At 46.1% G+C, this 12,694-nt stretch overlaps 1 protein-coding gene across 1 annotated transcript in view; it reads left to right on the top strand.

The window, feature by feature from the left end:
* Positions 1-6,929, top strand: part of LOC132074867 (ras and Rab interactor 3-like) — a 153,062-nt gene extending 146,133 nt beyond the window's left edge. Inside the window, exons 26-28 of the mRNA XM_059474905.1 lie at positions 1-132; positions 3,572-3,735; positions 5,630-6,929. Of these exons, the coding sequence (XP_059330888.1) occupies positions 1-132; positions 3,572-3,735; positions 5,630-5,938 (605 nt within the window). The 3' untranslated portion in view covers positions 5,939-6,929. The remainder of the gene's footprint in view (positions 133-3,571; positions 3,736-5,629) is intronic.
* The last annotated feature ends 5,765 nt before the right edge of the window (positions 6,930-12,694 follow it).

Below are 12,694 nucleotides of genomic sequence, written 5' to 3' on the forward strand. Positions count from 1 at the left end.
GGAAGCCCTATGGTGCAGATGACTTCCTCCCTGTGCTCATGTATGTGCTGGCCCGCAGCAACTTGACTGAAGTTCTTCTGAATGTGGAGTATATGATGGAGCTCATGGACCCTGCTCTGCAGCTGGGAGAAGGTAAGAGTACAGAGCTTGCTCATGGGATATTCACTGTGGAAATCATCCTTTGTCTCACTTCAGTGTTTGTGAAAGTGGGGCAGCAAAGCTCCGGCTAGATTTTGTGGATAATGCTTTGGCCAATCTTTTCAAATCTGAATCTCTAAAATTATTGCCAAGTACTTTAACTCCTTTTAGCTAGAAAAGGCAGGGACTCACCATAAATGATAACTGAGGTGGTGGATTAGTAACCTAAACAGAGACATCTTGTGTCACTTGGCCCAAAGGCTGAAAAGCTGGAAGGTTTTTGCTAAAATTAAACAGCTGCTGCAAAAAATTGTGCAGATACTTTTATTTATTCCAGTGAGAAAAGAGCACATTTCTGAAACTACTTTGTATGCCTGAGAGCTATATTCTCATGGTCACTCTACTCCTAAATTTGAGTGAACCTTCTGACAATGTTCTCTGACTGAGCATCATAGTGAGACAGAGAAAATAAAGTTAGGTTAGAGAGGAATATTGAGTTTGGAAGTGACCAAAGAGCTCTGTTATCAGAAAGATAAATACCCCAGTGAGCCTCTAGTTTCTTAAATATAGCTTGGAAAGCACATGCTTCCCAAGTGACAATTACACACTCTGAATTAGGAACACAGATCATTTATCACTGAGTGGTCACTAAACCAATAAAATAGTTTATTTTAGACTTTACTTTGGTAAGAACTAAGGTTCTAGAAAGGAGTCCTGGATGAACAACAGCAGACTAATTTTATTTATATTAAATGAGGATATAAGTCTGAAACTAAACATGTCATCCCAGCACAGTGCAGAGTGGGACAAAAGTAAGTACTAATAGGATGATTAGTAGCAATACAGTACATTAGTAATGTGTTTCTGCACAGGCTAGTTTTTCTGCTGAAAAGAATTCTTAGCAGACAAAAATGTTAGCTGAAGGACAGTATTTTGTGGACATAACCAAGCTGCTTTTGGTGACTGCTCTGCACACAGGTTCTACATTTCAAAGGGGCACACTACCAGGCTGGTTACTGAAGTCATCTGGGTTGGGGAGCTCAGGATGTCAAAAGCAAAGCTGGCTGGAAGTTCTCTTAGCTCAAAGACTTTGTGAAATGTGCACTCCAGTCAAAAGGAAAAATTGTGAGAGAGTTCCAAATCAAACTGACTGAATAATCACATCAGAAAGGACAGTAGGAGTAACTGCAAATATGAGGAATGGGGGTCAAAAAAGAACATCTCAGTGAAGACAGCTCTGAGACTGCAAAGTGTAGAACTGGCAAAAGTTAACTTGAGTTAGGCCTTTCAAAGTTGAATAGCAAAAAGTGTTCAGCTACAGAAATTAAAGGGAAAGAAGCAAAGCAGAAGTGAAAAAACTCTGAAATTGCATAAATCAATATACAAAATCAATTTTGCCTCCAAATTAAGAATACACTTTTGAGTTAATTTAATAGCAATAGTGATGCTGAATGCTGGACCAAAGGCAAGGACAGATTGTAGGGAGCAACTGGATGGAAATTAAGAAATTGACAGTGGACAAAAACTTAATTCTTAAAAAAGTTGTGAGGAATGCCTGTTGGGGGCGGGGGGACTCAGAGCTCTTCCTCCCAGGGTTCTGAGGGAAGGGATACACCCTGTTCCCATCACAGCTACCTCTGACTCAGCCAGAAGAGGAGAAATATTGAATGACAGACAGGGTGGTAACTGTATTTAAGAGTAGAAAAGTGGCACTTTTAGACTTCTTAGCCTATTCTTAACACCTCTTTGTGGGAGACATTAAAGAAAAATGAGTGGTTTGGGCAAAAACCTTCAAAACTATAGGACACTCCTTGTCGATCCACTAGAGCACAGGAAGTCAAATGGCAGCGTCTTGGTCTCTCTCCTACAGAAAACTCTCATGGTGCTCTAAAAACGCTGCTCTTGAATCAAGCGCTGGCTTTGCTTCCTTGGAGCAGCCAGGGCTGACACTGCTCGGCCCCGCAGGCTGTGAGGGACGGGCTGGGCTCGGCTGGGCTGGGCTGGGCTGTGTGCGAGGGCCATCTACAGGCCCTGCGGCGCTGCCGCGTTTCTCTTCACAGAGGAATGCAAGGCACAATTCTTCCCAAGGATTTCTGAGATTCACATTCTCTGAACCTCAGAGAAAGGGAAAACACAATTGTTATCATTTGCTGAGCCTGTGTTATGCCAAAGTAGAATGCAATATGGAGGTTGTTTACCCAAAGTGATGGTGTTTTGTTCCCTTGGCCTGTCAGGGCCAGGTGTGTGTGTGTATCGGGACCGTGGGCGGACAGTCATGAGATTCAGTGCAGTGTGAGCAGGGTGTGTGCAGATTGAGTGCTTGGCAGATTCGGTTTAGATGAAATGTGTATAGTATAGTATAATAAAGTAATTAATTAGCCGTCTGGTGATGGAGTCAGATGCATCATTCTCTCTCCCTCACCAATGTCGGAGTCACCTTTGATTTACAATACTGCGCTTGGGGTGAAACTCCGCCGAAGCAGCCGTCAGCTGTCCCCGTCTGCAGGCACCGGGTGCGGGGCCTGGAGCAGGGCATGGCCCTGTCCTGCAGCTCCGCGGGCTGACCCTGCCCCAGCCCGGGCCCGAGCCTGCCGTTCCCAGCTGAGAGAGCCAGCCCTTCATGGGCCCTGCCTCGGGGCTGCCCTGCCAGCAGAGCAGTGTGTCTGTTCTTGCCAGGGCTCACCTGCAGCTGAGCCGGCTGTTATTAGGGCCCAGCTGCCGCCCTGCGGCTGCAGTCGGTCATTGATTTCCTGCTGCAAGAAGCGCCACAGCAGCCGTGCACGGGGTTCTGAGGAAAAGGGGCTTTTGCCACTTTGCCCTGTTTCTCTGCGTCACCAAGATTTATCCCGCGGCCCTGAACAGTCCAGGGATTACAGGTGAATGCCTGGGGTGCCTGCGTAGTAAATAGAGAATGGAGGGAACAGAGGATGACTTGTTCCTGCAGATCTGAGACATCCCTCAATAGGAGCCCTGAAATCCAAACATGCGAGAGTAGTGCAGCTGGAGCTGGGGGCTGGATCCAGGCTTTGTGCCTGTCCTGCAGTAATCTACTATTATTTCTGTTTCCCTGCATCGTGGGGACTGCTCAGGAGCCCAAGTTACAGACCTGTTGCATGGGCCCTATCACACACAACAAAAAGATGGCTGTGGCCCAAAGAATAATCATCTGTGGCTAGGGCTTGTTTGTGAAAGCAGTTTTTATAGCTCTTTCCTTTCCGCCCAGGACATCTACAGCCGTAGCAGTCTGGGGGGCAGCACTGATCTGGAGCAGGAGGGGCTGGAGGACGCTGGTCACAGGGTGTCCTTCACTCGGGTGACACCAGTGACCCCTGCAGCAAGGCTCAGGCAGCTGCCCCGTGGGGGCAGGATGGCAGCAGGACCGAATGGCCCATGAGAAGATGTGATGTTCACACAAGACTTTCACCTTTTGCAGGCTCCTATTATTTAACCACCACCTACGGGGTCCTGGAGCACATCAAGAACTACGACAAAATCACTGTGACACGGCAGCTGAGCGTGGAGGTTCAGGACTCCATCCACCGCTGGGAGCGACGGAGAACGCTGAACAAGGCCCGGGCTTCCCGCTCCTCAGTGCAGGTAGCCAGCGTTGTATCCTAGGGGAAAAGCCTGCTTGCTTTCTCCATACTTAGAAATCTTTAATATGGTAATCATTTTTAAATGAAATTAATTGAAATCACTATTAAAAAAGGAGAGCACATCTGGGGCAAGGTTTCCAGATCTTAAAACACATCAAATTTTAAATACATACTACCTATAAAATAAATTTTGAAATCTTGAAGTACCTTTATAATATTGTAGTTTTAAATATAACTGCAAAGTGATTTTTCTGTTCATTCTCAAAGGAGGTGTGCTAGGAGCCTTTGCGTGCAGGAGCTGTGGTGGGGACTCAGAAGCCCCTCTTAATCATCGCCCTTAATGCCTGGGGAAATCTTGGGCTAAACTGAGATGTGAGCAGGCTATGCAGGGCTGCTTCTAGATGGTATAAAGCTGTAGGGGGGTCTGAGACATCCCAAAAAACAGTCAGTCAAGCATCTTCCAGAGCCTGTCTGGCAGCAGAAAAACCCATCACGTTGGGTCAGTTTTGAAGCCCATGCTGTGCATGGCCTGGCAAAGATCTCCCTGTGCACCCGTGAGAGAAGATCCCAGGACAGATGCGCGCTCTGGGCCTCCAGCCATGATGAGACTGGTGCAGGCAGGCAGGGTACACGGCCAGCCCCATGTGCTGTGATCAAATTATCACCCACAGGGAGGCAGCAAAGGCCGTGTCTCACGTTCGGTAGTGCTTTCACTGCGCAGAACTGAAAATTGTGCATGCCGAGGGGAAAGCCAGGGAAAAGTCTCCTATGGGGAAGGGTAGTCCATGTGAAAGCATGGAGTTGAAGAGGTTTCCCATATTGCAGTCCAACCAGTCCCTGATGATCTCAGAAACCAGGAATGGTGTATGAGATACAGCAAATATCTATCCAGCCCTGAGTGCTGCTCTGGCAGCAGTAGCTCATAGAAGTACCTAGCATGGAGCATAATAGCTGAGCAAGCAAAGGACACATTTCCCCAGAAGATTCCCACCGCCTCCAGCAGCTGAAGGGCCATTTTGCACCCCTTTGAATGAGGGGTAGTATCAGACATGAAAGCCCATTCTGGCAAAGCTAAACCACTTACTGATATGTTCAGCAGGGCTCTGTCCATCCTTCTGCCTGCCTCAATCCACTGCAGTGATACTCCTGAAATGCAGTTTGGAAGCCTATAGTCCATGCATTTGAAAACTCCCCTTCTGCCAGGGATCCTCATTATTTTCTGAACAAAATGGGATTTGTTTTGGAATTCCCATATGCAAATTAAACACACAGGTTCCACTGTGACCAAAAGCTCTCTAGAGTCTGTTCCTTATGTGTTTGGCAAGATGAAAGCTGTCACAACAGTTGTTACTGCCTGAAACAGGATACAAGTAAATCAGCCTTCCAGCATAACTTCTGCTATTTCCTTACTGATGGAAGGAAGTTCAGAAGGCACACTTTCAAGATGCTGTTTGGGTGATTGTGAAGTTGCAAGGCCACCACACTGCTAGCCCTATCCCATTTCTGGGAAACAGGGGGTTTTCAGGCCAGATCTCTGACATTTCTGGTCTGTTTTTCTTGTCTGTCACTTCTTTGCAAACCCTTTTTTTCAGGAGCTGTAAAAATACGGGCAAATGAACCATTGCAGATAGTTCTCTTAAGGATATTCAGTAAAATCAGAAAAAGTGCTTTAACTTCAGTGTCTTTATGGTGCTAATTATTTGGTAAAGTGCTTAATAAAGTATTTTCTGATTCAGAGCCTGACAGAGGGAAGAAAGGAGAGAATAACTAGGACATTGGAGAATGACGGGAGGATATTTGGGAGCTCTAGGCAGCTAGAGCTTTGTGACTGAATTCTTCCTCCTTCAGTCCTAGGTTACTGTGTTAACTGCAAGGTCTCTCCTGTTTCTCTTCAGGATTTCATCTGTATCTCCTTTCTGGAAATCAGTGGTCAGTCGAGGACCCTTGCTTCCCGTCGCGATACCACAGCTGAGCAGCTGAGCCAGCAGTGTGCCGAGAAGTTTGAAGTGTCCGATCCCAAGGACTATGGGCTCTTTGTTTATGTTGATGACCAGTGGCTGCAGCTGGACAAAGATGCCCTTCCACACCATATCAAAGCCTCCCTTCTGAAGAGTGAAACCAAGAAAGATTTCCATTTTATTTATAAACCAATTGACCATAAAACCCCACCATTTAAAATTGTCAAAGAGTCAGACTTTTCCTAAGGGCCATGCTGCTTTTTTTCTGTCTTTGCTGTCATCCTGGAAGAGCTGGATAGTTTACCTTGTGAGGTCTTCTGGTATCTGCAGACCTTGGAAGTTCTCTGGAGTGTGGTCTTCAACATAGGGCAGATGGGCTAATGCTAGATGGTGTCTGAACACACGGCATTTCTCGGTAGAGGTCATTTGCAGAAGTAAAAGGAGCATTCAGGAGAACACTCATCCTCTGGAAAACTTGAAGTATCAAGCCTCAGAACCTCTCAGCTGCAACCAGCCAACACTGCAGAATGTAAATGAACAGTAGAGAAAATCCAGAGATCTTGCAAAAAGGTGGACATTTACTTTATAATAAATGATGGCAGGTGTGTATCACATCTGTGCACAAGGCCTTTGAAAGGCCTGCACACACCTCAATCTGTTTGGAGGTAAGATTGTGTTTGTGCTTTATGGTATCTGTTCACCCAGTTTGAATAAACTGGGTCTTGTCTGATGTATTCAGTGGCATAGGGTTGCCACCTGTAGCAGAGCTCCATCTCTGTCCTGCTGTCAACAACGTCTTTGCCTTTGAAATCCACATAATTACAAACAGTGCAAGATGATCCTGTACTTTCACTAAGAATATATTTTTTGCCTTCTATCTGTCACTCAAACCAGGTAGCATAGGCATTTTTGTCAATGCATTTTTCCTAAAGATTCAAAGTCTTCACCATCAGTTTTACATGTCCAGCAATTTTATTCACATTGGTTGTTTCTTAGTGTCTGGTTAATTGTATATTTATTTTAATGTGTGATATGGTGCAATTATTTTAAAATAAGCCTTTGTAAAGAACTTAATAATTTGCCCAATGTATCAAACCAGATTAAAATTTGAAAGTCAAAAGGAGTTAGAATTAAATACCAATCCCTTTTTACATGGCTGTCATTTTCACAAGTGTTATCCTAGCTGTAATTCCCACCAGGTTATTACTTTAATAAATTCAGGCTGTTGCAGACAGAACTTTCTAATTCTCCTTTCTATGTGCACTTTAAGTCATTCAGTCATTGCAGACTTAAATTTCTCTGAACAAACAAATTCCCACAGAATGTATTGAATCAATGCAAAAATGCATTTCATTGAATTTGAAAACAATTTTTCATGATTGAATAATGGAAACAAGAGCCTTAGTTGCAAGACAGGTCTGTGTCTTCTGGGTGCCTTCACACAGGCAAGATTCCCACTGCAAACACAAAATACTGGGTTGTCTGCATGCAGGAAGCCAGTAACCTCCACTGCAGCTCCCCCAGCTTGGAATCAGCAAAGCTGATTAGCAAAGCTCTGATTGCAAAAAGGTGCAACTCAGACTTGCTATTGTTTCCTCCCAATAACATTCAAAAGAGATTTAGGGCACCTTGGGCCAAGTTGCCCAAGGTCTCTGCCTTATTCCTGAAGCTCCAAGGATAAAAGGGTGTTACATAAAGCTGGTCCCTCTCTCAGTCTCTGGGGCTTGAAATAAATGTCCATGCCTACGTGCCCCAGCTGTAGCCAAATGTGCATAGATAGCAAACCAGTTCTGTACATCTGCCAGCATGGCTGCGTGCACATCTTGTTGGGAAGGGACAATTACCAAGAATGAGGAACAGTGAATAACAGCAGTCTTGGTTTTGAGGATATCATGAGCAGAGCTTGCCACGCGTGACAGCACAGCTGACTCCACAGTCATGGTTATTTCAGCTGTGTGCAGCTGTTGGCACCTCTGCCTTGCCTCTGGGCAGCACATCTGCAGGATGCCAGAGCTGAAGCCCTCCCTCATGCTGCCATCACCCTCCTGCAGGTGCTCCTGCTGGGAGCCTGGGCTGCTCTCAGGGTGGCACTCAGGATGCTGGGGCTAAACCTGAGACACGAGTTTCTAGTACCAATCTGGGAGCTGATGCTGTTCTCAGGGCTCTGAGGACACTCACACAGGTGTGGCTGTCTCCAGTGTCTCCCCAGTGCTTCCCCACCCTGCACATGGTCCAGGACCCCACTCCAGCCTCCCAGGTCTGTCAGCCCCTGCCCCAGTGATGCTGCAGTAGGAGTGGTCTCCAGCTCCCCTGCCCTCAACCTGTCCCCCAGCCTGTCGCCATTGCCAGGAATGTGCTGGATGTCCAGGAGAGGATTGAGGCCTCCCCTGATGCTCCCTGATCCTTGGCCTGATCAGGATATCATTATATTATAACATTCACAGTCAATGAGTCAATTACCTAAAAGTAATCTGATGGGTAAGAGGTTAAAATAGAAACCTGGAAGGAAATAAGCCAGGACTGATGTGCTGGATATTTCTGCAGAGCAACTGGACTTTACACACGCCAGGGTCAAGTAACTGATTGACAAAGTGAAGCACTGCAGCACCTCAGTGTCCTGGGACATCTGAGTCACCAGCTGGACCTTGGGGCCAGGGAGAAGTCTTGGATAGAGCTGGTCAGTGGAGCCTGTGCAAAGAGTGTGAAATCACTGTAATCTGACTGGGCTCAGACCTAAATTTACTAATGTCTAGACCAAAAATCAGACCTGCACATTCCAGGTTTTGAAATGCAAGGAGTGCCTTGAACATTTGAATTTATGTGGGCTTTTCTCAAATTGCATGTGCAACATTTTCCTCTGGCATAACAACTGCAAAGCTCTGATTTGATTTGCAAGAGCTGCCGTGGCTCTCCCAAACCCAGAAATTATTGATGTTAATGCAAATTACTGTGCCTGGCTGTGAGCTGCCTGGAAGGAAATCCCTAAGCTAGGGCTCAGTGCAGAGCAGAGCATGCCCAGAGGCTATGGGCAACTCGCTCGTGTGGACCCATCATGTAAACCACCAGCAACATTTCATTAAACACACATCTCTGAAGTACAGGGGTAACGTGGCCACAGCTGTCCCTCATCAGGAAACATAAGCTGGCAGATGACCCATAAGATGGAATTTTGGATGAAATTTCAGTTCCTTTCTTGAAGGGAAATGGAATCTTGCAATTTCAATGGGAACCAATTGGGCAGTCTTTGGTCCATGTCCCTGCACTTGGTGGCATCCCATGCCTTTTGATGGCTTTCACTTTGGCAATGAGCTTTTTTTTCCCAGTATCCATGCCATGTCTCTCATATCTTCCCCTCAAAGTTCTGTCTTCCTCCTTGATTTTTTCTCTTATTTTGCAACATCTGTGAGCTTGGTTTTGGCATGTTTTGGTCCTTTGCACTGCACCTCATTTCCTCCCATAGCATTTTCTGGTAGTCACTAAATGTCCCAGTTTTTTTTTTTTTGGGGGGGGGGGGGGTTCAGTTGCATTTCATCTGATCATATCTCCTTTCCAAAGTTTTTGTAAGTCCTTCTTAGTGACTTCTAGTGGAAAGAAGTTTTGAGGAAATTGTGCATTATGTTGTGGTAGGAATTCTCGAGCACATCCTCTGAGTTGGAGGAAGAGCTGTCGCAAAAAGTCTTTGGAATAAGGTAAAATGTGTGGGAGAATCGTGAAGCTGGACTGTTGCCCTGGAAAGCAGGCTCTTGGGGCCGACAGGTGTGGTGCTGAAGGTTTGCCTGTTGTTGGCCAAAAGCAAGGTGGGATGTGTGATGGCATATGATGACCCCTATGATGGTATTTGGATGCCAGAGATGGATGCTGCCTCTCCAAGCTCACAGCTCAGTGGTGGCACTCAGGCTCTGCCTGCACCAGGGTCACACAGAAACAGCCTGGAACAAACATGCTGTTGTTTTGGTGACCCTGGCAAAGCACTGATTCTCCAGCATGGGGATTGCTGGAGCAGTTCTGCATGTCCCTTCCTCTGGACCTTGGTGCCCAGGATCCTACCCTGCTTTGGGCAGGTGTCTGACATTTCAAACAGTGTTGGGAAAAGGTGTGTGGGAATGAAATGGGCATTTTTAAAGGCTCCATGGGATTTTGTTCATTGGCTTTTCCATGGGGTTCCCTCATGCTGCAGCCCAGGCAAAGAGGAAGCAGCCCAGCCTGCTGATCTGTGGCCTCCCCTGGTTAGTCAAGACGGTCAGGCGGTCACTCATGTGCCAGCCCTCATGTGAGCTCTCTGCAGACAGGAGTGTTCCAGGAGGTGTTGACCAAGTAGGGTTGTGCAACCCAGCCAAGGCCTCTTCAAACACTCATTTGCAGAGAAACGTTGTGCAATGATCACTCATTGACTCACAAGGAATGGAATCTCAGTGTGAGAGAGAGGAACAGGGAGACCTGCTGAACCCAGCAACTTCTGCTCAGAAACAGCCAGCTGGGGTGGCCACTGTGTGTACAGAGCTGATTTAGCACCTGTTGGCACCCAGTGACACAATTTGTCAATAATTCACTGAAATAATGACACTGGCAGGTCAAGTTTATCCTAAAATAAAAGCCATTGAGATCAAAGGCAGTTTCCATGCTGAATTCAAAAGCATGGGCCTCTTCATGCTCCTGTCACCAACTGTACTTTGAAACCTAGCAAGAGACTGGCTTTTTACTAAGGGCTTGTAGAGTGATTGAGGCTGGCAGGGTCCCCTGGAGGTCACCAGTCCTATCCCTGTTCAAATGGGGCTGTCTCCCAAGGCTGTTCAGAGCCTCATCCTTTCAGTGCTGCAGTCTCCTGGGTGATGCAGCCTTCCTGGGGCTCTAGTCCTGCATTTTTACACCTCGCACTGTGAAAAATGTTTCTCTCCTATCCAGCTGCTGTGCAGGCTCTGCCTGTCCCACCAGCACCCCTCCTTGGATGGGTGCTGTGAGTGTAGGATTCTGGCCAGCTCTGCCTGTGGTGCAAGGCTTACAGAATTGTAGGACTTTTGTTATCTTTCCTGTCTTTTGGGGTATTGTGACCCTAGGAAGCAAACGGCTTCTGACTCAGAATTTCCTGAGCTCTTGGCACAAAATGCTGCTTTAAGTCAGCACTTCATCTTAAGTTTCTTTTTCCTCTGCTGTTCTCACAGACAGAGGCTGTTCCCACAGACAGAGGCTGAGCACCAGAATGAGAGGCCTTCAGCCTCCTGCCCTGAGATAGCCACAGCTGCTCAGCACTTACCTTAAGCTGTCCTGATGAGACAAGATGCAACTTGGTTTGAAGAGAGCTATAACAATACAGCTTACTGGAATGTCTAAAGAAGTGCATTATCTCCAACTCAGGTGAACTGCTTTCTGCTTTATTGCTGGTAAAGAAGGGAGGGTGGTTACTGCTGCTCTGAACAAAGCTGTGTCCATCTAAGTTTGCATTGTACAGAAGTAGCCAGCACACAGTGTACTGTGGAGGCTGACCATGGACCTGCCCTCCAGGTCCTCTCCAAGGAAAGCCAGTGAACTCCTGTGCAGCAGGATGTTGGGCAGAAACACAGTAGATTTGGCACATGGTCAGAAAAGGGCCTTGGACTCCATTCTCAGCAACAAGGAGGAGGAGGACAGGAAACCTCGGTTGCAGTGCGTGACACTTTTCCCTGGGGCTACAGATATACACAACTCTTCTGCTGTTTTTGTAAATAACACAGCCTCAACTTTGCCTTGTTTTGCCTGCTACTGAAAATTTGCTAGAAGCCTGACTGTTTTCCATATTTTGCATTCCAGCATCCCAGCATTCTAGGAATGATAGGCTGAGCAACTGCATGCCTGCAGGAAGAGTGAGGGTGTCTGTACTTGCCCAACTCACCACAGGATACTCTGGCGTAAGACTTGCACAATCCTAAAATTATTTTCTCATTAGATTCTATCACCATTACAAAATAAACAGCCTCCCATGCAGGTACTAAGTCTGTGTGATGTCATTTGGAGGCCTTAAAACAAATTTACTGATCAGTGCAGTAAAGGTTATTGGTTTTTCTTCCTGTGGGGCTGTTCCCCAATTGACTAAAAACGAAATGGGTCTCTGGATACAAACTGAAAATTCAGAACATGTATGAAAACCTGCTCCATCTCAGACAGTGGGTGCAGTGACATCTTCAGTGTCTTTCAGTTTGCCACATACCTGAGGGAAAGGGTATGCCATTTAGGAAGGTGAAGCTATGGTAATCACTTGCAAGAGGAAAAGAGAACAAAATCCCACTCTCACATTTTGGCTTTGCATCCTCAGAGACACAAGGATCTGCAGGAGGGTCAGGGCACATGATGATAACAAGTGATGTGTGAAAATAAAAACATTCTAGCAGCTGATTTCTCATCTGATAATTACTTTTTGGGGTCTATGTACTATGGCTGGAGACTCTTGGTCATAAAGTGACACCATCTACGAGGAACATGGAGGCCTCTTTTTTAACCTCTGCATTCTAGATGTGAAATCCAGAAAAACGAAAGCCTCTTCTGAATCCTTCAGCAGAAAGATGGGCATATATAAAGGGTGCAAAAAATGTTAAACCTATGAATTGGTGACGCTAAGTGCTTGAGAAGCAGCCTGGATTTCTAGGGCAGAGAACAACTCCAAAAGCAGAGATTAATGTATATATTCAAACAGGGCTTTGAAAGAGTAATTTCTTTCCAAGTGTTTGGGAGATCTTGGTATGCTTTCTTTCATGACAGCAGCGAGAATGACTAAGAGCTGTCTGTGGGGCCAGCCCTTCCTCCTGCCATCAGGGAAACAACTGCAACACATTCAGGCAGTCATGAATTTCATACTCTTATTTTTAGATTTCTGCTAAAAAAACCCAGCTTTACAGCTGAGAAGAAACAAGAAGCAACTCAAAAGCAGCACATATCTGAATTTTCAACAACTCCCAAGGTGCAAACTTTCTTCTATTAATTCAGTGAAGACTAAATTCCACAGGGTTTTACCTTTTCCATTCATCCTGACAC

The sequence above is a fragment of the Ammospiza nelsoni genome, chromosome 6 (genome assembly GCF_027579445.1).
Source record: "Ammospiza nelsoni isolate bAmmNel1 chromosome 6, bAmmNel1.pri, whole genome shotgun sequence".
Classification (NCBI taxonomy): Eukaryota; Metazoa; Chordata; class Aves; order Passeriformes; family Passerellidae; genus Ammospiza; species Ammospiza nelsoni.